This window comes from Setaria viridis, chromosome 9 (assembly GCF_005286985.2).
Source record: "Setaria viridis chromosome 9, Setaria_viridis_v4.0, whole genome shotgun sequence".
In the NCBI taxonomy this organism is placed as follows: Eukaryota; Viridiplantae; Streptophyta; class Magnoliopsida; order Poales; family Poaceae; genus Setaria; species Setaria viridis.
Window position 1 is genome coordinate 22,609,356 of NC_048271.2, and position 27,680 is coordinate 22,637,035.

The 27,680-nt window shown below is 47.4% G+C and overlaps 2 protein-coding genes and 1 non-coding gene across 4 annotated transcripts; 1 reads left to right on the plus strand and 2 right to left on the minus strand.

The window, feature by feature from the left end:
• Nucleotides 1-7,488: 7,488 nt before the first annotated feature.
• On the minus strand, nucleotides 7,489-8,808 carry LOC117837118 (protein PHOSPHATE-INDUCED 1 homolog). The gene has a single exon (XM_034716708.2). It carries the CDS (start codon nucleotides 8,741-8,743, stop codon nucleotides 7,745-7,747), a length of 999 nt encoding a protein of 332 aa, XP_034572599.1. The 5' UTR covers nucleotides 8,744-8,808; the 3' UTR covers nucleotides 7,489-7,744.
• A 506-nt stretch (nucleotides 8,809-9,314) lies between these two features.
• On the plus strand, nucleotides 9,315-9,400 carry TRNAY-GUA (transfer RNA tyrosine (anticodon GUA)). The gene is given in 2 exon segments: nucleotides 9,315-9,351; nucleotides 9,365-9,400. It is a non-coding gene; the product is annotated as a tRNA-Tyr (tRNA).
• A 120-nt stretch (nucleotides 9,401-9,520) lies between these two features.
• On the minus strand, nucleotides 9,521-13,727 carry LOC117839255 (uncharacterized). Of its 2 annotated transcripts, none has more exons than XM_034719550.2 (4): nucleotides 13,546-13,727; nucleotides 10,921-12,371; nucleotides 10,692-10,838; nucleotides 9,521-10,261 (listed from the first exon to the last, which is right to left on the minus strand). In XM_034719550.2, exons 2-4 carry the CDS (start codon nucleotides 12,131-12,133, stop codon nucleotides 9,768-9,770), a joined length of 1,854 nt encoding a protein of 617 aa, XP_034575441.1. In that variant the 5' UTR covers nucleotides 12,134-12,371; nucleotides 13,546-13,727; the 3' UTR covers nucleotides 9,521-9,767. The 2 variants fall into 2 exon arrangements, with proteins under 2 accessions (XP_034575441.1, XP_072146714.1); XM_072290613.1 differs by lacking the exon at nucleotides 13,546-13,727 and adding an exon at nucleotides 13,257-13,523.
• Between the last annotated feature and the right edge of the window lie 13,953 nt (nucleotides 13,728-27,680).

Below are 27,680 nucleotides of genomic sequence, written 5' to 3' on the forward strand. Positions count from 1 at the left end.
TTTTAGTTGCGAAGGAATATCAGAGTTTTACAAGCTTTCGGAAAACAACAGAAGGTAAAACACTAGCGGAAGCAATCGTCGGGGTCGGATGTCCTGGTGAGGCCAGCCGGGACATCACTGATCCCTCTCCTCGCCGTCCGAGGAGGGATCCCACTCGACCGTCCAGCCCGGCGGGAGCTGGGGCGGCCAAGCGCCAGCAAAAGAGGGGTCAGGAGCAGCAACTTCACCTGAAAAACAGGAGCCACAACAAGGCTGAGCTACTAAACTCAACAAGACTTAATCGATAGGAGTAAAACTACTCCACACTTCTAGACATGCAAGGCTTTATGGCTGAGGGGTTTGTTTGCCAAAGGCACTAAGTGAACCCTATTTTCAAGTTTTAGCTCCGATTCTAAGTTCGTTAACCAGTCTAGGTTTTGCAACCTATTCTAAGCAATCATAGAACCAAACAAGGTATGTATATCAACAAACCATGTCATCATCAGATTCCTCATTTACTCAGGGTGACATAGCGATCAAGCAATCTCAAACTGTGAGAGGCAGACGAATCGATTCGAATTCTTAAACCATGCATGGTGAACCTAGCCTCACGACATCCACGTACCCGGAGGTCGCTTCCTGTGTCGGCCTTCCCCATCAATCCCCTAACCCGTGTCGGGCCCATTTCCTTTGGTGCAAGGTTCCACAGACCCGGCCTCTGCCGTTCTGTGACCACGCAGGCCACCACGTGCGACAACCAGCAGGGGAAACTCCGTTCCAAGAACAATGGGGCGACCGCTCACGTCTAGGTTCAATCCGGTACTAGGCTTCCTCATCCCATACTAAGTATGAGGCTAGTACTTTCAAACACTTGATCACGAACACCACCACTGTCGGGCCTTATCAAGTTTTCATAGACAGACGGGGCAACCATCCGTCCACCAAAGAGTTACCAAAACCCTGCCCCGTCCATCGTCCTTATAGTTACAACAGAAAGGTAGACATGCAACTCCTACAACTCGCGAGTGACAGGAAATCACTCGGCTTTTACCGTCTTCTAGTTAAGCAAGGCAACTACTCGGTCCAACAGCTAGTGCTCAGATCATGGGGATAACTAAGTCATGCATCTAGGGTTTCCAACAACTCCTATACGTAAATGCACAAACATGTTACAGAAGGCATGCACAAGTTTGGAAAACAACGCAGGGTTTTCATGCAACCGGGGCTTGCCTTCGAGCAAAGAGGAAGAGAACTGCTCGACTTCGGGGGCGACTTCGGCTTCAGCAGCCAGGAGCTCAGCTACAGCGTCGTCTTCTGGCGTCGGGTGTAGCTCGTAGAAGCCGTCGGCGAGGCGCAGCTCTACACGAATGCAATGCAAGAGTTAGCATAGACGGTTATTTCAACAGCAACACTTGCTCGCCTGAGCCCAGAAACTCGCGACAAAGAGTAAGAGGGTGGTGAGGTTCAAGAGAGCTGGTGAAGATCAAGAGGCAAGGGTCGGAAAGGAACTTATGATCTGATCCTTGAACTAGAGGATGTGGTATACTAGGAATCCTTAGACGTAAGCGCTGAAGGGTTCCTAAGTTTTACACATACACCCTCAGGTTGAAGAGAAAGATCACAGCCGAGCCCTCGGGCGAGGCGGATAAGGGTCGGCGGAACAGATAGGGTCGGGCGAGATGGAACCGGGGTCGGGCGGATAGGAGGGGTCGGGCGAAGCGGACTGGGGTCGGCAGCTTACCTTCTTCCTAAAAGGAAGGCTTGGGGTCGGGAAGAAACAGACTTGGGCGGAGGGACTAAGGCTTTGAACAACGGCTAAGACTGGCAGTGCTCCGACGGCGGTGCTTCTTGTGGATCACAAGTGAGCTCTTACGCAGCACTGAGGAGCAAACGGCTGGGTGGCTTGGCGAAAACTGAGGGAAGCCGAGGGGAGAGTTCCTCAAGAGCTTAGCGGCGGCGCTAGGAGCTTGAGCAGGGAGCAAGAGAATGGCTGAAGGCAACAATGGCGGAGGGAACTCCGGCGGGCTTGTGCATTCCTTTTTATAGTTGCTGGAATGGGGAAGGGAAGCGGCGCGGGAGAGAGAAGGAGAGTGGCGCGAAGGCCGGGGAGGAAGCAATGGAGTGCTCTGCCGGGGCGGCGATTGAGCGAAGAGGGCGGTGGTGCAGGACTCGGGGATGACGCCAGCGGTCATTGGGTTCTGTCGTCAGGGCGGCGCAGGAGCGGGTATGCCGGTGGTTGAGATTTGGCGGAGGCGGGCGTCGTCGTGCGGAAGATTTGATAGAAGAGACTGGTTAAACGGCGCTAGAATCGAGGGCGCACAGGTGAAAAGACATGCAGCCGCGGGCGCACGGGCGAGCGCGGAGCAACAGATTGTCGGGCGGCTTCTGGCAGGGCGGGGAAAGGAGCTGTCGCTGCCGTGGCCAGGGTTGGCGATGGAGGAATCGTCGTGTAGCGGAGACCAGGCGGCGCGACTGAGCTCGAAATGACGGAAAAGACGGGCGACATCGGGCTCTGCGGCCGGGATCTGGCGGTGTGATGATGGGCGCGGGAGGCGAGGTGCTGCAGAAAGGTTGCAGAGGGGCTTCCGCCACCATTGGGGAAAGGGGCGCGAGGATCCATTCGGTCGTGAGCCAGAGACAAAACTGAGCGGCGGGCGTCGGAGAAGATGAGCCACGCGGCGGGAAGGCTCTGAAGCGGGCATGCAACTCGAGTGCGCCTGTCGCGGAAGATCTGGGGGAAAAAGATCTCAAGGGTCCACTGGTCGGATGGAACGGCGTTTGTGAAAGGCTTAGAAGGATCTGACGGTGAGCTGGGTTCGCCGGGGTCGGGATCGGAGTGAAGCGGGAAGGGGTCGGGCCTCAGGGGTCGGAACCGGGCTGAAGGCTGAGCACTCAGGCGCGGCAAAACAGGACAAACGATCAGGGTTAGGATTAAGGTTAACCCGAAAGATTAGGGGTCGGTCGTCACACATATGCAGATATATTTTTTTATATACAAAGATAGGAAATGAAAAGATACAAGATACAAGTTGCCTCTCTTGGAGTGTCCTCCCCCAAGCTTGTTCTTTGCTCACAGGCTTGGATGGGGGTTGTACCCCTAGGAGCGGAAGTAGGTCTGTATGTTGCTGTGGCTTTGCTGCAGCGAGGTGTTGATGGCGTTGAACTGTGTGTCGACCTACTGCTGCCACATGGCGAACCCTAGACATGTGTGTTAACAGTGTTTTGGATTTCACCTGTACGAACGTCGAGATCGTTCAGCTGACGACTGAGGTCCGTGATGTCACAGTATCCTCTTGCTGAGAAGGATCGACGTGCACCAAATAGTGGGGGCGGACCACTGGAGCTGGAAGAGGTGTGATGTCCATGTGGTCCTTGTTCCCACTCCGCGCTGCTTGCGCTTTGCCAGCCTGAGCCTCCAGCTTCATGTTGGTCGTGGTGGTTTGTCCCAACCTTGCTGATACCCGGGTGCAAACCCTGACATCTGCCCGGTTGGAACCCACCTTGCCTGGTACATTTGCTACATGACGTGTTGGGACTGCGAGGGCTGGTACTGTGAGGTAGTGGCTTTGTTCCTGGACCTGCTCTGAGTTACCCTACCATAAACACTGCTCCTGCGAGCTTCCTCTTGTGGTATAAGAGGAAGGGTTAGCTCCTGAAACTTATATAAATAAAACTCCGGATTAGGTAACGGGATTTCATTTGTATAGTCAGGGAAGAAAATTACCAGTGGCTGGTTTGCATCATGCTTAAGAATGTGACCTTGAATAAAATATGCTTCATCAATAAGGAACTGCAATACCATCTAATGCCCCGACTTTGGAAGCAATGTGAGTAATCAAAGAGGTACACTCAATAAGACCAGTCATCTTGAAATGTTCTAACCACTGAGCAATCATAGGCTTAACAGGAGAAACTCTAATTTTCTTAACCATGGCAAAGAGAATTTTAAGCTCATCATTACGAATAGGCCTAACATCTTCCCTAGGGAACAGTGATAAAGCAAGCCACTTATGCATCAACCTCAAAGTAGGATTATGAATATCATTACAGCAAGGAGAAAACTTGCCAACGATGACTTAACCGGAAATACTTGTCCAAAAGGAATGATGATTAAAATCGCGGACAGCTTTGTTAAAGTCAATTAAGAACTTCTTATGAAAACCAAACAATAGACTTAGGTTTTTCCAAGAGAGTTCATACTCTGTTCCAAAGAGACGGAAGGAAATACCATCATCGTCTTTTTGCAATGTGCATAAGAATTGGATGGTGAGGAGGCGGGAACCTTCCTCAGAAATAGGCACAAAATCATTCCATCCAATTATATGACAAATGTTAGCAAAGTCAACATCCATACCTATGTTCTCAAGAAGCTCGAAGTCGAATGCTCGAGTGTGGATGGAGACTCGGTCTTTGATGAGGGCATAGGCTTGTGCTTCTCGGTTGCCATGTAGGTTGGGTTGAAGTTCTTCAACCTCCATGGCTTGTGGTTCAAATTGCTCTTCTTGCGGCACCTCCTCCTCCCGCATTGGGCTTAGCGTGTAGTCGTCGGAGTGGTGCATGCTTGCGCTTCCATGGGAGCTGCTTGAGCTCGATCCCATCACCTTCCTGAATGCACTAGAGAGCTTCCATCCAATTCCTTTCATGGTGGATGGAGCAAAACACAACTTGCACACGGGTTACGTTAGTGAAATCAAAATGAGCTCTTACTCGTGAGATGCTCCCCAAAGGTTGGTTGATTCTTGTAGCAAAGGAAATGAGAGAGAGAGAGGTTTCTTGCACTTGAACTTGTGCAAAAACTCAATGAAAACCCGAGAGCCAAAGAGAGGAGAGGAAGTGAGAGAGCAAAATGTTGAATGGATGCTCAACACTCACCTCTAAGGGCAACGGCTAGGACCTGTTGGAGTCGATGGGGCCCAAGAGCCATTGGGCCTGGTTCGACTGAACCAACGGTTCGGCCGACCCCTGGTGGCCCCACTGGTTGCCAGCTTTGGCCCATGACCCCTAACGGCTATATGGTGACATAATGGGGAGGCCCAGCCAAAGTTTGCTCCAGAAATGCTCAGAAATAATTTTCAAAGTATTTTGCTCAAGTCACTTTATTACTTTTGAATTTTCAGAAAGTTTTTTTATGAAAGGGATTCTAGCATGCAAATGCAATTTTTGGAAAATCAAATATGCAGTTTGGAAAACCAAATAACGGAAATCAAAATTTTGAAAATTTAAATATGAGATAACTACTGATTTACCTTTGGCAGCCGGCTCACCATTTTAAGTCCTTTGAGCGGGACTTCCTCTGTGGCTTTTTAGCTTGTGGATGGTGCATCCGGTCTAGGAGACACGGATGACTGTACATCCTTCACCTTCTATACCTTCTGGGTTTTCTTTGGGGTTGTGGCTGAAGGTGTCGTTGGTGCCTTCCCAAGAATCGGGGTTTGTGCTTTTGCCTTCCGCGTGTGCTTTCTTATCCTCTTCGGGCTACAAGGATGTTGACTGGGGTTGACCAGGTAACATCCCTCTTTCTTGGTCTGTAACCTGAATACCTTGTCCTTCTGTCTAATGCGGAGCCTGATTACTCTGGACCCGAAATTGATTCTTGCCTTGACCGCATGCAGGCATAGAACTAGAGCAAGGCCGAAGGCACAACGAATTGATGCGGTAATATAGATTCAGTCTAAGCATATGAGTATAACTTAATAAAGCATAGGACATGGCATAATATACTATCGAAATAGCATAACAACCATACTCTTTATAGATAGGATACCAATAAGTCGAGTACAAAGCCATACTGAGAGCCGGAGGTTATGCCCCCAACCGACCCGAAGACTAGCTTAGCACTACAAGAATTCATCTCTAGCCTAACTCCACTAGCCTAAGGATTACAAGAGTAGCTAGAGAGATAGAGGGAGAGAGGCTTCAAGTGTGGTGTGTGTGAGGGGGGTCTCCTCCTTTTATAGGTGGTTGAGGGTGGTTCCAGGAGGTATCCATGGGGAATTTCTCCCACCGCCATCCTTGGTCAATCAGGCACTGCCACGTGAAGGATGAGGGCGGGAACTGCCCGTCCAGGTTCGGCCGAACCCTGGGCTGGGCCGGTTCCCCACCGTCTTTACGTGGTGGGTTGCTTGGTGGGCTTTGGTTCCTTTTCTTATGGATCCACATTAGATTGGACTGATTTGCTGTGGCATGTGAGACCTGTTAACCATCGTGTACGCATCTTCTCTCCCACCCGTCAGATTTTTTAGATGGAAACCATGCTTCCCTGAAGGCCTCCTGGGCATCTATCTCCAAAACTACTATTTTGCATCTCTCGCGTTACAGAATAACAACAACTAGAAACCAGCCATGGTACGTTAGAAAGTTGTACTCCTAATTCTCCTCTCGTGTTCACAGCTTGCACCCAATAGACCACCACCCTGCCTCTTTCTATTCATCGCCAAAAGGATGTTAAAGAAGGAACTGGCCATTTGTTTGTACCTGTGCGTAGCCGTTGTATACATTTGGCCATCATGGCTGCCGATGGCCATGATGCAACTTTGCCCCAATCAGGCTGCGGCAAGGCGGCTATGATGGCAGCGGTGGCAGTGATGGAGCTGTAGTTCGAGCGCCAACAAAGGGAAATCTGGCCGTTGGGCAGCTGGTGCCCATCGAGGAGGACAAATATGATGGACTCGGATTGGAGGCGCCTAGCAAGAAGACCCTGTATGTTGCTTCAGCCAAGCGTCCCCTCGCGTAGTTCCATTCAGAGGAGAAGATGCCGAGTCCTACAAGGAAGAAGGCCGGCGTACGTGAGGATGGAAGCCACAAGATCAGTGCCGTTCAAGGGCAGTAGCATAAAGCTGCCGTGCCGAGCAACTGTACAGTATACAATTCAGGTCTAGAAACAGTCTTCACCTTCGTGAATAATTGTATAGTATAATGGTTGAAGATATCTGGATACTTGATGTTTCCCTTCCATCTGGATAGTGTAAAATAATTCTAATTAAGTTGGTTAAAATGTTTGCAGCATACAGGGATGCATGGTACGAGTAAATAGAGATGAAGATAAGGGAATTCTGCGAGGCAGGTTTACATGCAGATAAAGAACAGGAAACTTTAATTAGGTTTTCAATAAAATTGCGAAGACATGCATGATCGAAGAAGCGGGTGTGCAAATAGACCACTACCACGGTTGGGTTTGTTGCATTGGTGTGGCTGAACATATATATCACATTGAATTAATGCACGCCGCACATGTTAGAACATTCACATGACTTCATTTTAGAGGACTAGCAAAATTGCTCATGCACTGCAACAGAACAATTCAAACAATTACATACTCCCTCCGTTCTTAAATATATGACGTTTAGAACAAGCATTGAACTAACTAGCTTGTCCTAAACGTCATATATTTAAGGACAGAGGTAGTAGTTGATAGAAACATATCAACAATTATTGTTATGTGCAAATAAAATAAGACAAGCAAAATTCCCAATAATTCATCAGACTCCTAAGTGTAGGTAAAATGCGAAGTTTAGGAACTGCCATTAACACACGACAATCGTTTCCCATTGATCCATAGAAGCAAGTGCGCATGTGATTTTTTTCATTGTCATTTAGTCCTCTCGTTGTTTGTGGCATATATGGCAAATATAAGCGACTCCTAGTATAATCAGCTGGCGCCCATCGCCTAGACTCAAATTACATGCAGCATTAGAAGATCACTATGGATACCAGCGTTCAAGCGCTGTCAGCAACAACCATTCGCCGCCCCAGCTGATTTAGGAGCCTACGACAAGATGATGCAGGAGTAGTTGTCGGGGTCGACCAGCGCCGGCACGAGGTACTTCCTGCCATTCCTGCCCACCACGTTGTACCCCGCGCCGGTGACCTTGTCCTGCCTCACCGCGCCGGGGTACCCCGGGTACGCGCCCCGGCCGTAGACGCCCGGGCACGCGGCCGCCACCTCCACCGGCGCCCCGGGGTCCCCCTGGAAGAACCCGTGCCCGTACGGGTTGGTGACCGCGCCGGCCAGCATCGCCGCCAGGTTCACCAGCATGCCGTCCACGCCGACGTCGCCGTTGGGCGCGCCCATCGTCTCGCCACCGCGGCCGGCGCCGCGCCCGGGCGCGTGACGCGCGCCGTACGCGAAGCCCTCCGCCGGGTGGAACGGCCAGGCGCACCGCCCCGGGCACTGCGCGGCGGCGTTGCCCACCCAGACGTGCGCGGCGCCGCCCGGCGTGGAGGCCCCGTGCGCCCCGCACGCGCTGCTGCACTGGCCCTCGACGGTGACATCGGCGGCCGTGAGCACGACGGCCACGCCCCCGGGCGCCACGCCGAGCCGCGCCGCCAGCCGCTCGACCTGGAGCCTGGACAGCGTCTTCCCGAGCGAGCACGCCTCGTCGTGCACCTGGCTGGCCAGGAGCACCCGCGGCGGGTCCCGGCCGGCCTTGCGCACGTACCGGTCCACGGTCTCCCACCACCGCGCCACCGACGGCGCCGGCGCCGGCCCCGGCGAGCCGAAGCCGTGGTGCTGCTGGTGCTGGAGGCCGCGGGGGGAGAGGGAGAGCAGGAAGTCGGCCACGACGGCCTTCTGGTGCGGCGAGAAAGCGCCGTAGTAGAGGACGGAGACCGGCACGGCGCCGTCGAGCACCGCGCCGGCGTGGTAGACAATGGCGGGCGGCGGCGGGCGGTAGAGGGAGGAGTGGCATGGGCGCGCGAAGCCGATCACCAGCAGGGAGAGGAGGAGGCCGCAGCCGGCGGCGCCGAACGACCTTGGCTTCTCCATGGTCGCACGCGGCACGCACAAGGATGCGAGAGCGCGGTGCAACGCAGTCAATTAGCTTAAAGGGGTTGCGGTGCGGAGATGAATATATATAGGTGGCTGTGCCTGTGTGGATGGATGACGTGCTGGGTATCGTCGTTGCTTGCTCGAGCGGGGTGGTAATCGAGCAGACAAGGCAAGGCATGCGTGGAAAATGGAACGGATACCCGGCGTGCGTGCGTTGAACCGTTGCAAAACGAACCTGCAGGTTGATGGGGATTGCTTGGAAGGCAGGCTAAGGCGAGACACGTATTGGTATTGTGCATGAGCTTTGTCGCTTTGAGTGAGTGAGGACGGCAACGTATGCGCGGTGAATCGCTTCTTTACTTCGTGGTGAGATTTGGAGTTTAACTTCTTGGTGCCTTCGGACGTTTATTCATGGCGCTTCTGTTTTCGTAATGATGAAATTCATCCATGATGATCGTCAAGCCCGCATCATAAGTGATTGCAGCCCAAGGCCCATGCACCAAACTAGCAGTAATGTGAAGTCCACACATATTAAATAAATTAAATAAAATCCAGGTTATACCACAAGCCGACCTTAGCTCAGTTGGTAGAGCGGAGGACTGTAGTTGTTGCAGATAAATCCTTAGGTCGCTGGTTCGAATCCGGCAGGTCGGAAAATTACTTTTACATTTTTTTTTGTTTTTCTCACCCGCTTCATTTTCAGTAAATGTCAAGCATATCTTTTTTCTTCACATAAACTTTAACAAGAAAGCTATCAAATTACGCAACAAACGGTGACCGCAACCTTTGATCTTTCAATTCAATACCTCGTCATTCGAGAAATTGGGCAACGTTGGCATCGTCAAGCTTAAAATTGCCCTTTTGCATCTACAAACAATCCATCAAGCCCGTAGTTGTAATCTAAGCAAAATCTCTCTTTCTCTCTCTAAAATGTATGTACATCAATTGTTCCATTCCATTCCATCGCAGCTCTTGGAATTCATGGTGTTCGCCTCCGGAATATCGGGTTCGTCGCGCTGCCTCAGCCGTGGTGCCTGCCCTTGGACCTGCTCCTCACGCTGCCGTCCCCGCCGCTGCCGCCACGGCCCCTCGTCAGCGACGACGACCGGGGGCTCTGCGCGAGCCGCCGTGACGCCCTCTTCTTCCTCAGGCTCCGGCCGCCGGACCCGGACCAGCCGAGCGCGGCGCGCGCGACGCTGTCGTTTGCAACCTCCCTCGCGCTGCGCTGCGGTTTGACGGGCTGCTTGTTGAGGTAGGCGAGGTTGGGGAGGAGGCCCGTGACGGCCCGGCGCAGCGCGTCGTCGCCGACGTTGGCCTGCACCGGGTTGCCCACGAGGTTGAGCGCCAGGAGGGAGTGGTAGTTGGCCACCAGCTGGCCCAGCGCCTTGGCCGTCGTCACCTTGTTGAAGCTCAGGTCCAGCACCGCCAGCTTCAGCAGCCGGTGGAGCCCCTCCACGTCGCTGATCTTGTTGCCCGCCAAGTACAGCTCCCGGATCGCCGTGCAGTTCGACAGCCCTGCAGAGACAGAGAGATGTCCTTGAGAAAACAGCCTAACAATTGGGCTTCTGATTGAATTTTGTTCTGCAAATCCTTTCCTCCAAGGACCGGCTCCTAAATCCTAACTGATTATCAAGATACCAAGATCAGAGTGAATAAAATGCCAGGGAGATCTTGTGACAAGGCCATCTCAACTGCAATGGTCCCAGCTCCCAAGCCCCAACAGTGGTGTCCTCTGGCAGCCAAGATATGAAACAGGTACCACAATGTGGGATGTCTCGTTCAATGATTCTGATCCAAATCGACTTGTCGGCTAGATGCAATCGTGCATGTGTGCAACAGATAGCAAATCCTTGTCTTTGCCAGTTACTCCTAGAGACACGGAGCAGTAACCTGAACTCTGGAAATTTGGAAGTGAAAGTTCAGTAATCAGTACCGACGCGCTTACCGTGACCAATGCGGGAGATCCGGTTGTAGCTGAGGTTCAGCACGCGCAGCTTCGTCAGCTCCCGGAGCCCCTCGATGTTTGCAATCTTGTTCCTCGACAGATCGAGGGAGTGCAGGCCCTTCGGCAGCGATCCTGGGGAGATATGAACTGCCAAGAGCAGCACAAATTCAGCACTTGTCCGACAACAGAAGCTACTACATTTTTCTTGGGCTGTCAGTGCAGTGCTCACCGATGAGGTTGCTGGAGAGGTTGACGGCTCGGAGGCTCGAGAACGGCGCGATCATCGGCATGACCTTGAGGCCCATCCCGGATATATGCGCCACCGACGAGAAGGCGTTCAGGGACTGCACGATGGTGTTGGCCTGGACGACCTCGTCGGCAGCCGCGCAACGCTTGGGCTTGCCGTGGTTCTTCCCCGAAGACGACTCCCCGAGCTCGAGGGGACGCGGGCGCGCTGCGCACCCGCCGCGCTCGTTGTCGTCATCAACCTCGTCGTCGCCTCCGTCGTAGTCTTCGTCCTCCTCGGCGATGCGGAACGGAGGCGGCTCGTTCTCGATGCTGCACACCCAGGCGCTGACGCGGTCGTGGAGGGAGTTCTCCGCGCAGAAGGCGACCCACTGGTTCGGGACGGACGCCGGCGGCGAGTCGTCGACCATGACCTTCTTGTTCTTGCGGTCCTCTTCGAGCGTGTCCGAGGTGTACCCGCCGTGGCGGCCCGGCGAGCGCGCCTCGACAGGGCGCTCCGACCGCGGCCGGTGCAGGTTCCGGTGGCTCCAGAGGAAGAGCCGCCACCAGAGCTTCCGACTGCGCGAGGGCAGCACCTGGCTCGACGACCGCTTCTTGAGCATGACGCGGTCGGCGGTGTACGACGTCTTCACCGACACCGGGCTCGCCTCCGGCGCGCCGTGCGGAGTCGCCCACGTGTCCGCGACGAGACCGCCCATCAGATTCCCCAGATCGCCATAGGAGCGCGACCGCGCCGGCATCTCTGGCGCTTCGCGCGGGCCGGGCCGCTTGGTCTCGATGTTGGAGCAAGACCGCTTCAGCTTGGGCGACGGGTCCGCCGGCTCCTCCGCCGCGTCGCCCGCGATCACCTCCTCCGTGCCGTCGCCGTCGGGCTTCTTGGGCGCGTGGAAGTCGAAGTCGAAATCTGACAGCTCACCCCCCTCAACCGACTCCTTGGAGACGAATTGATCACCTCCTCCTTCGCGGGACGCCACGGGCACCGTGTCCGCGGCGGCTGTGGCGGCGAGCTTGACGTCGTTGGGCGCGGCCTTCTTCTCGAATTTCCCGGCGCCGGCAGCGACCGGCGAGTCGATGAACTCGACCGGCTTCACCTTGGGGCACTCGTTGCCGCTGGCCTTCTTGGCGTCGGCGACCTTGCGGTTCTTCTTCTTCCTGCCGGCGGCGAGCAGGTTGGGGAAGCAGCTCATCTTGGCCATTCCTTGTTGCGCGCCTGTCGCGGCGTTCACGGACGGAATCAGCAGCAGTACTTAACCGTTATCTACGGGAGAAGCCCTCCGCAGCAGTGACGCGATGATCGCGAGGAGGACGACGACGACGGAGGAAGAGGGCAAGCTCGCATGCTCCTCGCTCAGGCTGCGAGGCGGCGCCGGCACGGGGAAGGCCAGAGTGAACGGGGGAGAGCCGGCGGCGCGAGAGCCGTCTTGGCAGCTAGCCCTGCACCAAATCAATCATTCGACTGAGTCATCCAGAACAGTTTGGTTGGGAATCCTGCAATGAAAAAAAATAAAATGAACTGCAGCTGCTACAGACACACAGCGCTCATCCGCCATGGCCGGCGACTGATCTCGATCCGCATGGCAAGGAGGGGGCACTGCGGGGATGGCGGGCTCTGTTTCTTGGTAGGGTGCTACAGTGCGACACGATGTGATCTCCTAACTGATCAGACAGACGCGCACGACGAGTTCAAAGCAGGCCGAACCTTTGGTCGGGTTCGTTGCCAATAATGGAGGCACGCAAATCAGCGGCAATTCTGGAGTTTTCATGCAGCAAAATCGATTAAACTATTCCTCCACCATGAATCGAGCTGTCTAGAGATTGCGATACGCTGCGAATGAATGAACGAAACGGAAGGACGGGACTGCTCTGCAGCTGCCAAAATCATCGTGGTAAACTAGTGAGCTCAGCTGGCCAAGAACAACAAGGGAGAGAGTAAAATGGTCTGGTCTCCTTGTGATTGGACATGTGGGTAAAAAACTCCAAGAAAAGCATCATCAGAGTATTAGATTTTTCTTGCGGTGTTGTCGATTCACGACGGGGGACGGATTTACAGTGCAGCAGGAAGGAACTGATCTTGGTTTCCTCTCCAGTAACTGATTGGCAGATGGCAAATTCAGAATCATACTGAAAGGGACAGACGGGGAAACACCAACAAGAGGAGGAGGCAAGGCAACAGCCAATGCTTGGACCCTCTTCTTCCCCTAGTACCACTGGTCGAGAATTCAGGACCATAAGAAGAAGAGCTACACCGTAGTATTTACCAAAACTCATGGCTACAAAAATAAAAAAAGGAATCCGAAGCAACAGGGTCCATGAATTTACCAGGAGATGGAAGATTGTTTCCAAGAACTGGATAACGACGGCCAAGAGCACTATCAGGGCCTGTTTAGGGGGATTGTTTTATTGATTTCCAGAATCTAGCTCCAATTCGAACTAAATCCTATGGATTTAAATCCACAATCCCCCTCCCCCAAACCCTCAATGACTGACCCCAGGTACACGCAGGCACAGAGGAGATCGCCAAACATGGAGAAACATTTATGCCGGCGAAGCACAGGAGCCCAAGATGGAAACAGAGCAAAACAGGGGGTCGCACGCAGCGAGGCCTCACCTTTCGGTTCGCCAACGGCCGGAGCAGGGCGAGAACGTCGAGGCGCCTCCTGTTTGTTAGCTGGCGGTTCGTTACGGGGCGCCGATCGGGCGAGGAGCTCCTGCGGCTAAAGATGGGTTGGAGTTGGAGGCAGAGAGAGGAGGCCGGGGAGGGGGTGGTGTGGAGGGACTGAAGACGAGGACCGGAGGAGGTAGAAATAGAGGGAGCGGAGGGGAGCAGACAGCAGAGCACGCGGTGGGCACACGGTGATGGTAGATTCGGACGTCACTCCCACTTGGGGCCGGTGAGAACCGAGGAGAGCTAGGGAATACAGTCACCTAAGCCTTTGGGTATTTTTCATTTTTTTATTTATATTTTATGTCCATCATTTTTTGTTCTTCGTGGAAATTTTCCTTCTATTTATTTGTCCTTTGGGAATCGTTTTGTTTGGTTTTCTAAGTGAGGGATGTAGATACTATGGGTCCTACCGACTAGGGTACTGGCTGGTCCTGAGAGGTGAGTCTGCCCGACAAGAACGTGCGGGCCAAGGACATCAAGATACTTAGAGTACGCACCAAGGAGGTCGAACGATTCAAATCAGCCCGGATACTGCGGGATACGTATTATCATCCGACTCAGATCACCTTCCATGTAACGACCGAGTATATTAGATTCAAACCAACTTGTAACCCTAGGTCGTCAGCCTATATAAGACGGCCAAGGACGCCTCCCGAGACCATCCCATATCAACTCTCGAACAATACAAACCACCGTACAGGACTTAGGGTATTACTCTCCGGAGGTCCGAATCTGTCTAAAGCCCTCGTGTTCCTTGTGTTCTCACGTCACCTTCAAATTCTTGGTTTCGCAATCCCCTCCACCTACAAATCAACCACTTCGATAAATCCCAAGTTGAATGCAATACGGTGCTGGTTTTACTGGATTTGTGTAGAGCTATCTGGACGCTGGAGCCTTTTATGGTGGCTGCTACTGTACACAGGAATAAAGCGGTTTTTGGCATATATTTGTGTGGAGGTGAGACTTCGTTCAGTTTATGCATTGCCAGGAAGAATTTCAATTGAGAGAAGTTATAGAAACAAGTGGTCGTCAATATCTACACTCACAGGGTGCTTCTTCGTTACACTTCACTAGCTCTTGACACAAAATAACTTTTTTTGGAATTATGTTTGAAACGATCAGAAACCTAAAAAACCATTGATATATGCTTCAATGGACTTTGATCCCCTTGGAGTTAGAATTACCTCACAGTTGGGGGAAAAGTCATGGATCTTTTTCCATTCTTTTCAGGAAATTTTCAATGGATTCGTATGTAGTAGCAGAGACGCTGTACGTAATTACACAATCTTATGCACTGTCAACAAAGTAAGGTTCTGCCACCCGAATTAAATCTTAAGCTGATTGCATGCATAAAACAACCAAATACGTTCTGCAGGATGATGCATATCGATCGAGATATGTTTTTCTTTTCTTTTTATGACTTTTTTAATATTTTCTTTTTATGTAGCAGCCTTAGCAGCATCAGTTAACGGATCTTCCCTTGCATATGCAGTATTGTATATTGCTCAACTCAATCGTTTGCAATTGTGTGCATTTAGGTGCGTGGTATGCACTCGAAGTACATGTATTTTACTAATGATTTAACCAAGGATCTGATTTTATTTGACGCACTCTTCATCTTGATCTATAACAATATTTCATATAACTCAAGTCATGAGGCAGAAAAGAAAGCATATATCCATTGCTCTTTTACAGTTACAGATATGCATATATGAAAAAGGACCCTTAAATATTTCTCCCGATGCTTGAGTGTCTCCTCAAGTTTAGATCAGTACCTAAGGGGTGTTTGGGAGCACTTTACTTCACCAAAAATCACTCCACTCCACCAACTCCAAAAAAATCGCAGCCAAACGCGTTCGGCTCCAGCAACTCCGGCTCCAGGAAAAAAGGTGGAGCAGGGGGTAGATACACGTTTTTGGTGGAGTACCTCAAGAGGTACTCCAAAAATCCGCTTTACAGACCTCCTCGTGGAGTTGGTGGATATTTACCCACCACTGCCACTCGTTACACAACGTAACGGTTCGCAAAATAAAAAAGGCTCCCGTCGCGCTGGCCGGCCATGCCTGCCGCGCCGCTCCCGCCCGTCGCGCCCTGCGCCGCCCGGCGCCGCCGCCCGCCGCTCGCCGCGCCGCCCGCCCGCCGCTCGCCGCGCCGCCCGCCACCGCTCCTCACCCGCCGCACCCCGCGCCGCCCGCCGCCGCGCGTCGCCCGCCTCTGCCGCGCGCCGCCCGCCGCGCCCCACGCCCCGCGCCGCCCGCCGCCTGCCGCCGCTTGCCACCCGCCCTCACCCGCCGCAGCCCGCGCCGCCTGCCTGTCCCCACCCGCCGCGCCGCCGCGGCCCGTCGCGCGCCGCCCGCCCCTGCCCGCCGCGCCGCCAAGGCCCGCCGCGCACCGCCCGCCTGCCCGCCGGTCCTGCGCGGCCTGCCTGCTCCGAGTAAAGGAGAAGAGGAGAAGAAGGGGAGAAGTAAAGGACACTGACAAGTGGGACCCATTCACATGGGTATAATGGACTTTACACAGCAAGATCTTCTATTTCCGGAGCTGGATCTATGCATTTTGCCAAACATGTGGACAGTCTGGTATTTTTTGGAGTCGGTGGAGTGGAGCTGCAATGTGGTGAAGTTGGTGGAGTGGAGCTCAAAAATTTGGAGTGGAGTGCTCCCAAACATCCCTTAAGTATATGAGATCAGATCCCAAAAAGTGAAGTATGCAGGCCAAAAGGCTTGGGGCCGGGAAAGACAGAAGACAGAGTGCCAACTGATCTGGGGTTGGCAGTGGTTGGGAAGCGATTTAGTTCTGGGAGTGTACTTCAGGTCCTCCGATCCCTTCTCCCACTAACACGGGGAATGAGATGCCAACTCACCATCTCATGGGGAGGGTGGGCCCACCGCCCCCTCCTGAACCGCACACTCGTAATCTTGGATTAAGTATGCAGATAGTACCTGTGACAGTCGAGTCAATTTCTAGCTAGCAAATTAAGCAGAGGTTTAGCATCTCATAATAATACCTACTCCTACACTAGAGGGAAACTGCTTCCTTTTTTGTTTTGCCTCAGCCATGAGATTTATATATTATCACTCGTTTGAGTACGATCGTGAGTGATAAAAAAAAAGAAACTGTTTTCTTTTTGATTTGCCTCAGCTATGAGATTTATATATTATCGCTCCTTTGAGTACGGTCGTGAGTGATAAAAAAAAGAGAACCTGTTCCTATTTACCAATCAAAGCATTATGTAGACAATTGGAGTATACAGCTAGCCTAAGAAGCATAGGAGACGAATTTTACTATACCTGTTGATCATGGGGCAACTAGTAGTAAAATGTATATTTTTTTAAAAGGTATAGGATATAATGGACCAGCCTAGTAGAAGCAGAAATTGCTACTCCACCTATCAATTACTCCCTTCGTCCCATGAAGAGTGCAATTCTAATTTTTTCAGACAGGTTAATGCTGTTGTAAAAAGACTCTAATACCCTCATTTATTTGCCATATGCAGTAAGTTTTAGCATGCAAATCAGACCTGATCACTTAATTAGGTGATTAGTTAGATCCAAATCCTAGGATTGCACTTTTTTATGGTTTTTTTTTCAAATGTTAGAATTGTATTTTTCATGGGACGGAGGGAGTAGATAATAAAGGGGCCGTTTGGATCTCACTGAATTATGAGAATCCAGCTTCTAGAAGTTGGGTGGGATCCAAACAGTGCGGATTTTAATCTCAGATTTTGAAATCTAGGAGCTGGAATTCTCAAAATCTCAGAAGCTGAAGTTGGCTAGCTTTCGCTAGATTATAGGCATATGGGAAAAGCCATAGAGAGGGGGAATTTGGATTCTAGAATCTACTCCAAACAACCACGTTCAATTCTACCCAAAATCTAACTTCTGAAATCTAATCAGAATCTAAAGTCTAATTCAAACAAGATCAAAATGTTATCATGAAACACTCCGTTATAAATTGTTCTAGATACATAGATGTTGCTATGTATCTAGAATCATATATTTAGAAAAATTAAAATGACTCGTAATTTGAATGGAGGGAAGAAATTTTCTGATCGACAATGGATGAATTTTACAAGCCTGTTTAGTTACTGACCAAATCCATCCATATAAGAAAAAAAAGATCAATATTTTTTCTAATATAGAACCCGTAACCGTCGTCCTAATCGAGCAAGCAACCAATGCAAACACGCCAGCATAGAAGAGACGTCATATTCGATACCGCCGAGCACCATCAGCGGCCAGCACGGACCCAGGCAAGATAGACACCAGCAAAGCCGTACACATGGTTGGTTGGGAGCCGTACAACACGTGTCTCATTCCGGTAGCTGCTTTGGGTGAAACGCATGGAACACCAAACCCACTTTGCCATCAGTTCACTCATTCATTCATGCGATTGCGATGTGGAGTGGAGGTTGCTATTTGCTGGACGTGTCACAAATATCAGAGCCATTCCAGCAATGCTTCAAAAAAAAAAAAAATCAGAGCCACACTACCTCTTGTTTGGGATACATAAATGGGAGGTGTGATTCGGTAAAATTGTCGCACATGTTGATTGGCTTTGTTTCGAGCGACTTCCAATTTAAATATCAGGTTTTCTTCATAAATAGTAGTTTAGAGAGAGTTCATTTTCTTACATTTACTCCTCTCCTCCACCACCTCGAATGCTTCTAAACCTTATTGCGTGAATATATATGTATATATACTACCTCCGTCCTATAATAAAGCTACTACTTCTATCATTAAAATTTTATCCCATAATATAACTACTCCCTGTGCTTTATTTAGCTTGAGAGGTCTAAAATATCCTTTATGCATGCAAATTAATTATGGCATGCAGATTAAATAGGAAATGTATAATTAACCTCTTAATTAGTGCACCAATTAAATAGGAAAGATATAATTAACCTCTTAATTAGTGCATGAAAATTAATGAAGTGTAACATATACTTTTAATCTACATCATTAATCTCTTTGAAAAAAATCAAGTAGTAGCTATATTTTGGAATGGAGGATGTAGTTTTTTCCTCTCTCCTTCTATCAACTCATTTCAACGTATAGTTATAGACCGAGAGGGTGGAATAATCCCATTACCATACTTTATAAATATATGGGGTAGGGACTGGTGGTGAGTCATTCCACCACGCTAGGAACCTTCCATCCAACCCTTTTTGTCCCGATTGACTTTGGACCTCTTTAGTCCCAGGTCAAAAAATTCACCACCGACGGGGAGGCTCTTTAGTCCTAGTTGGTAATAACAACCGGGACTAAAGAGCCCCTTTAGTCCTAGTTGTAACGGCTACTGGGTTGAAAAAAATCTGGCGGAGCGTTCTGTCCCGGTTGGAAACACCAACCGGAACTAAAGGCTCCACTTTAGTCCCGGTTCGAATTACCAACCGGGAATAAAGGGGGCCCTTTAGTCCTGGTTGGTGTTTCCAACCGGGATTAAAGCGCTTTCCACCGGTGGCAGGGAGTGGCGTCCTCTCCCTTATCTCCTCACGCAGGCTTTTCTTATCTCCTCCTCCTCTCCTACCTTCTCTTCTCCTCCTCTCCTATCTTCTTCCTATCTTAACTTCTTCCTATCTTCCAGGGGGAGCGGTGGCGGGCCGGCGCGGACGAGCGGCGGCGGGGGTAGTGGGTGGTGCGGGCGAGCGGGCGGCGCTGGTAGCGGTCGGCGCGCAGCCTTTTTTATTTTTTATTTTAACCATTTTATCCCGGTTGGTTTTACCAACGGGGACTAAAGGGGATCTTTCTTTTGTCTCAAAAACTTAGTTCCGGTTGGATTTTCGGGATCTATGGTTCTATCCAATCGGAACTAAAGCTGCGATTTCCAGCAGTGTCAGCAGCCACCTCCACTTGATCTAACCCTGAAACCCTAGCCGAGGTGCACGGTTTTAGCACACTAGCACACACATTCCGCTTCGGTACGTGTGGACTCTGTGGAGGCGCAGTGCTGCTGCTGTGCTTATCCGCTACGACGGTGCGAGATTGCTGCTGGCGGAACGAGAACAAGGCAATCGTGATCAACTACTTCCTCTACACCAACACGCTTCTATGTTGATTTGATTGCCCCAACTCGTTTTCCACTGCACATCTAGTGATAACGATTCATGATCCCTTTACTCTCAAATTTTCTAGCTGAACATGGTAGATGATAAATTGTTATAGCTAGCGTAGCTACCCGTTTTCCTAAAAACACAAGTGATAATTTGGGCATATAAAGTTTTTGATCTTATTATATGAAGCTAGTTTCACTTGTATATTAAAATGCTTGAGAAAATCCTCAGTTGCACACGCTACACGTGACGCCTTCCTCTTTCTTTTGTTTTTTTACCCTTTTTCTTTCTCCTACCCTTTTCATCTCTCCTGGTCATCTACTCCTTTGCTTCTGCCTTTTTCAAACAAAATTTGCTTTCTGTAATCTCTAGCAAACATTTTCGTCCTATTTTGTAAAATGGTTTTCTAGAAAATTTTCTATGTAATCTTTAGAAATTCTTTAGAACTTATTTAAGGAAGTTAGCTTAGAAGTTTGTTTGAAGAAGCTATTTTTAATAATTTTTTAGAAAACATATTTGAAGAATTTTTCCGAAAAGTCATTTGAAGAAGTAGAACTTTTCTAGAAAGCATGTGTTCTACTTAAATATGTTGCATGATTTATTTTAAACAATAAACAAAAATGGAAGCTATTGAGGGAAAAATACAAGAAAGGAAAGTCCATGATAGGGTGAATTTTGCTGCTTCCTTACGAGATTGTGCATGCGGAGCTCCTAGCCTATGAGCCAGATTAGTTGGCTTCTTTACTATCAGCCATTTGGATTGAGATGAATATAATTTCCTTTTCCTTCTAATTAAAAAAGGAGGATCTTTTCCATCTATACAAGTTTGATGATCAAAACAAGAGCCAAAACCTTTGGCATAAAAACTATTAAGGTAACATCCAATAATTTTATTTAGGATATGGGAAAGAAGCACCACCGGACAGTATTTTCAGAGGAGTTGCAGAAGCCTACCCCACGCACCACAGAAAAAGGTGTATTTATCAAAGTTACATCAAACAATTATGAAGTGATAGGAGCAACCACATGCTAATCTTATCGCATACTCCTAGCCACTGCTGTGGCCGCGACATGTACTGCTACTCAATCGGGACTCGAAAGGAACATGGTATTTAGCAATCAATCAAGCCATGAGAGATGGCAAAAATTGTTAGCCTCTCAAATAAAAGAATATGTAGTTTTTTAGTAGAAAAACGTACTCCCTCCACTCCAAATTATAGATCATTCCAATATCTTGGAGAGTCAAACTATTTTATGTTTGATCAAAATTATAGAGAGGATTACATAACATATAAAAATATATTTAATGAAAAATCTAACATAATATCATAAATACTTTATTGTATAAATTTGGTCAACCTTGAGATGATTTGACTTTAAAAAAATTAGAATGACTTAAAATTTGGAACCAAGGGAGTATGGTTGTGGAACTATGTACACATATAAAAAGGGTATGATTGTGGAATCATATACAATATAAAAAAGAGTGGCCGGTCGCAGATCAGGACGAAGGGTACCGAACTAACGAGTGACTCCACGATAATACAGCCAGGGAGTGGGGCCCGGGCAAGCTTAGCTGTGGGACGTTGACATGTGGGCCCGAGGGCGCATTATTATGTACGCAGACGGCCCGTCGCCGTCGTGGCCCTCGCTGACACCTACGGACGTCGCTTTTAGTTCCTTCCTTACACGCCGTATACCGGCCCGTTGTACGGCCCTCCTCGTCGGCTTGTGCGCGTGCACCGGCCAGCCGATGGATCGGGCTGCAGCTGACGAAATTCATTCCGTTCTTGCGGTTGCCGTTGCGGCTGCAGTTGCTCCGTCATACCTCACGCGCCCGTTTTGCCCGCTAGAAACTCAATGTCGGGCACGTCATTGCCTGGCGCGCCGGCGGCGGCAAGTTTTGGTTGCAAATGTGGGACGACGCTCCTGCAATGGCCGAACCAGGAATCTGAGATCATACAGGCTGAACAAGTGTTCAAAGACATCGGCATCAGAGTCAACGACTGCGCAGGGTGCATGCATGGAATCAGATCCGAATACAAAAGGGATAGCTTAAAATTAGATTCGCATTTAAATACCTACTCGGATGTTAGCAATCGACAAGTATCTATTTGTTTTTTTATCGATGGTTTTGAACGAAATCATTATGAAACATAATGACTGTATCCTATACATGTACCATAAATTTTTGTAGAGATCAAATATATATAACGTATGTAGACAACAATTACTTGTTGATTTAATATATAAAAATATTTCAATGAGAAATAAGTAAATATCAATAAATAAATAAAAATCATACAAAAATATTTTACATCAATAAACATTATTAATTTCAACTAGATGAAAATAATATGCTTTTAGCATGGTCTAGAGATATGTTTATTATATACGAATACGGCATATCCATATTTGTTTCGAATATGGATCTAAATCGAATCATGAAAAAATGAATCCAAATAATCCACTTAAGATATCATATTAGAAATGAATGCGGATATAGACATCTATATACCATGTTTAGTGATACGAATTTTGATAATTAGGATAACCACGCACCACTTTCCACCCTACCTGTTATGGTGTGTATCTCAAAAAACTACTAATATTTCAGTAGTAGCTATCTACGAAGAGGGTCTAATGAGTTCGAAATTAGGATTTGCACATAAAATTTCTATTTTAACTATGTAGCAAGTTATAATCTTTAACTATTAATAAAGTGAGAAAGGCTTCTGCAATGTTTTTGTTACGTCAATTACGGAACCCACCCACGCACAGTAAAAATTCGCTAAAAACTGGAGTCCTAGGTGAAAAATGTGTGAAACCAAGTCTTCGAGGTGAAAAATCGTTAGAACCAATAAAACCAGAGTCCCTCAGTGAACCGATCACCCCGGTGAAAAACCGGAGTCCTATGTGTCCACCAGGCCACCATGCTTGAAAATAATTTTGATTTTCTGAAAATCCTCAAATATAGGAGGGGGAGGGGTTCAAACCTAGGCCATCATCAAGCTCCAAGAACATGATTCTCACCACACGGGCTAAGTTGTTTTTGTGTTTAGGACGACACAACATAGTATAATACGAGGTCTTTTCGTCCCTCAAGCCCACTGGCGCATACATATCATGCCCGGTTGTATCGAGCCTCTTTGTTTCCAATGCACGCTAGTTTCATTTGAGATTAAAACAAGCAGATATTAATCATGTATAAAGATATTAATGGTGTGTTTGGTTGCATGCACCATATGATGTATGTATGGATGATCTTGGATGGTATGATTTAACCAATTTGCTTGTAGCATGGTTGACTACTCTTAGTAGAATAATATATTTAGGGTGTGTTTGGTTGCATGCACCACATGATGCATGCATGGATGATCCTGGATGGGATGGTTCAACCAATTTGCTTGTACCATATGGTTCACTCTAATTAGTAGAATAATGTATTAAGTGGGATGGCCTCATCTTGGATGAGTTGGTCCAATTCACCCAACCAAACAAAAGGATCATTATTATTTTGAATCATTTCATACATGAATCAAATGATAGAACCAACCAAACACACCCTTAATGGATGGCTTCATCCTGATGAGTTGGTACAATTCATGCAACCAAACAAAAAGATCACTATTATTTTGAAGCATTTTATACACAAATAAAATGATACAAGCAACAAAACACACCCGCTAATTTTTCTTATAGTTACTGCTGTACGAATAGAATATCAAAAAGTAATAGTATTTTGGCCGTGCGTCTATTCCCATGTCTTGCACGATGTCCACTAAGCCTCAACGCGATGATGTGCACGAGCACACGCATCACGTATTGCACGCTAAGCTCATGAGGCAGTGATGCTTGCCCTTAGTGGGACCATATGTGAAAATAAGTCTTTGCCGACTCAGGTTAGAGATTAAAATAAGAGATGAGGTCTTGTTTTTTTTGAAATAGGAGGGGTATTTACAGATTAATAAGATATTATGAGAGGAGCAAAGTTACACTATTACAATTAAAAAATAAAGAAGAAATTAAGAAAGATTACAATGTCTGGTGTGGCCATTGAGACATTGGTACTTTCCAGTCCTCTTTTACTCTAAGAATAACTAAAGTAAACACTGCTTTGAAATGGACTAAGCATGATTGAATTGATGGAAGAATCCCTTTAAAGATCAAATCATTTCGTGATATCCAAATACACCAGCTCATGATAATGATAACTTTCATGAAGAAGGGCACATGCAACTGCCATTTGAAACTGTACAAGATGGCATAAGGCTCATCGAAAATATCAAGGAAAGGTCCCAGTAGGATCCAACACTCTAGAGCTAAGGGACAAGCAAGAAGCACATGGAATAAAGTTTCCTCCCCTCCATTCGCACATAAAACACAACCATAGGAGGGTAAGTGCATGTTTTTTCTCCTAAGGATGTTCATGTGCTGAGTCTGTCTCTGAGAACCAACCAGAAGAAGACTTTGTGCTTATATTGACAAGATGATCTCCAGAGCCAAGTGAAAACTGGATGGATCTGCCTATGACCGGTGAGATGCTAACATACTTTCTTTGAGCGAAACAAAGTAGAACCCAAATGTATGCCCACACATCATGTGCAGTATTAATCTCAAGACTCTCCAAGCTGAAAGCAAGTTTTGGGAGTTGTTCTAGAGTAGTAGCAGATAGAAGGAGATGAAAGAGCTAGCCTGATTCACTTATGGCTTGGGATTTCTGAATGGTGATATCCTTCCTTCTACAAAGGAGAAGAGTTGAGGCAACGATCGAGCAGGAACTCTATCCTTCCAAAGATAGCATGTCTATCCATCATTAATCAAAATTGAAGCCAAACCTTTGAATTTATCCAGGAGTTTAAGCACATCCTTCCACTAGAAGGAGCCCTTATTAACATGATTAGGAAAACACCCATTAACATAATATTTCTCCATAGAAGGTGTACCTAGGGAATATCTGCTCTATTGAAGAACTTATGCAGGTTCTTCATCGTTAATGCTTCATTCTGAGTTTGCAGGTTAAGGACCCCCAACTCTCCCTCTCCTTTTGGCAAACTAACTAATTACCAGCAGCTTTTGGAGAAGTTTTGTTATTGATATGAGAGCTTCTCAAGAGGCAATGCTTCTTGTATTTATCCACTTGTTTGTAGACAGTCTTGTGCAACAGAAAGGTACTCATATAAAACATTGGGAGAGATGTAAAGATTGAATTAGTTAAATCCAATCTTTTTGCTTTGGAAAGAAAGGTTGAAGTGCTGACCAATCTATTTTCACATATAGAAAACATTGGCATAAACTCCTCAATTCTCGGCATTGTGAGGCCTAGAGGCAGGCCTAAATAAGTAAAAGTTAGAGTTCCCACATTGCACCTAAAGGTTTGTGGTAGGAGGTTTAACCTGTCTTCAGCAATATTGATAGGCACCATCATTGACTTTGAGTAATTAACTTTGAGACCAGTGGAGGAACCAAAAGAGTGTAAAATATCCTTGCGGGTTTGCAAATGAGAGGGGCAGCATTTCATGATGATAAGAGTATCGTTAGCATACTGAAGAATGGGAAATTCCTGACTATGTACTCTTCTTCTTGCATCACAAGAGTTTGGGGTATTAACGATGGGAATTATGGTCGTTAAAATCCTAATTGTGGTCATTAAAAGTTATTAACAACCACAAAAATGTGGTCATTCATGGTCATTAAAGGCTCCATCGTTAAAAGTATTAACAACCACATAATAATTTCAGTCATTAACTCTTTAACAACAGGATATGCATGTTGTCGTTAATTATGCATAAATAACGACCACTTTTCCTGTTGTTGCCAATGTTACATAGGAGCCATGTTTGAATGTTAACGACCACTTTGTAGCAGTAGCGACCAAAATGTTTTGTTGAAAGCACTGCAGTGTGCTGATTAACGACCATATATTTTTATTTGAAACAGTACCAATATCACAATCTCACTGCTAGTTACTATTCCGTATTGGATAATTCTTCCATCTCATAACACATCAATTAACTTGGAGGAAATACCATTTTTGTCTGATTGTGGTCAACAAACCTGAAATAACATATCCATTTACATAGCAACAAACTAAATGGACAAAAAAACAAATCTACTGCTACATCGAAAAAAGGTGAAGATTCTAATACTTTAGGTAGCCTTCTATATTTGCATTTGATTGGACAAATACTATTTTGCAAGAGCTTTATAAATGAGTAGCTTTCTCCACAGACCAGTGTGTGCGCAACGGTGCATCTACAATAGAAAAAATGCGAAGATATAATTAGTGACCAGCATAAAGTGAGAACATGTGGAGGTAGAACATTATTTACCATTGTAGTTTCGAAACTATAAACTAGTCTAAATGAGGAGACTATGTGAACATGCTACAATAGTATTATTAAGCTGAAACCATGAAACTTACTCAGGTTGTTGGTCCCTAGATGCTCAGGTGCCTACATGAATAATTCACAGTCATTCTGGTTAACATATGACCTTGCCTGATTACAAACAGTGTGTCCATCAGATTCACAAGTTGTCTATTACATATTCAGAAATCAGAACTACCACGCTAGAACCAATTCAGATGAAGTAAAATCAAATTACTGTAAATTCTCCATCCGTCAACCAACATATGCATTTGTCTATTACTGATCTAGTGAACAGATTGGATCTTGTTACTATGGCAGATGTAACATGATTAAAAAAATATAAGCAAAAGAGTTGTTCATCAGTATAAAATCAGCAGTAAAAGTATCCGATCAGTAAATTAGAGATCAAAATGTATATTAATCAGCAGGAGCCTTGCCCCATCTGTTCTCCCTCCAGAAAAAATAGAGATCTAAATACATGTAGTTAGTAAAATTAAAAAAATAAGTTATCACCTAATAAGGAATTTGTGCAAGGATTTACTGATACAGAAATCCCATTGATAGGATTTGTTGTTGTATTGCCACGTACTACTGCATCCAACATTATTTCAAGCACACAAATTCAGTTACAGAACATAAAAGAATTCAATGATATGCAAGAGTCTGCGGTACAATTAGTAACTTACTGATGAAAAAGTTTGTGTAAGTTACACTCTAAACCGGATCATACAATCCAATCGAGAATTGGGGTGCTTCTGATTAGTAAATTTTGAGTGCTGCTAGATGAATTAAGAAAAGTACAGTAGTCAGCACGGAACACCTGTAATTTCAATTCTACAGATGCAGAACACGCAGTTTTGATTACAACATATGACAAGGAGAGGAATACAAACTAGAAACCACCTCAGCAGAGATTACCTTGTCTGGGCACCGCCTAGTCCTAAACCACGCCACCGCCAGCTGTGGCCGTAAGGTCACAGCTGCCTCCTTCTTTTGGCCTTCCGCTGATCCACAGCCATGACAAAGGGCACTAAGGAGCTGAGGAATAGTTGTAGCAGGGACGAGGAGGGTAGGTGAGAGGCGACGGGGATGCATCGCCTAGATGGAGATCTCTTGCAACAGAACGGATCTGAGGGGAGGAGAACAGATGCATTTAGCAAGGACGAGGCTAGCATGGAGTACAACTTATCTATCCGATAAAAAATCAGGACCCTGGTTAGCGACGACATACATGGTAGGATAATAACAATCATTATTTTGGTCATTGTGTAATGTGGTTAGCGCTCGGATGAATGGAGGAGAGGGTCCGACAACCACATATTGTAGGCGGTCGTTAGACTCTGGTCATTAGTACTACTTCTTGTAGTAGTGCACTCAAAATAGATTGAAGCAAGTCTGCTGCCAAGACAAAAAGAAGTGGTGAGAGGGGGACCTCTCCTACAATGAAAAGTCTTTCCAAGAACACCATTAAGCAAAACAGAAGAGGTGCCTGAACTAAAAATAGCTATCATCCTTTTTAACCAAACACAGCTAAACCCTTTATGTTTCATAATGGCCAGCATGGCTTCATGCTCCACTCTGTCAAAAGCTTTCTCAAAATCTAGCTTCAAAATGAGAATTTCCTTCTGAGATTGATGACATAAATGAAGGTATCC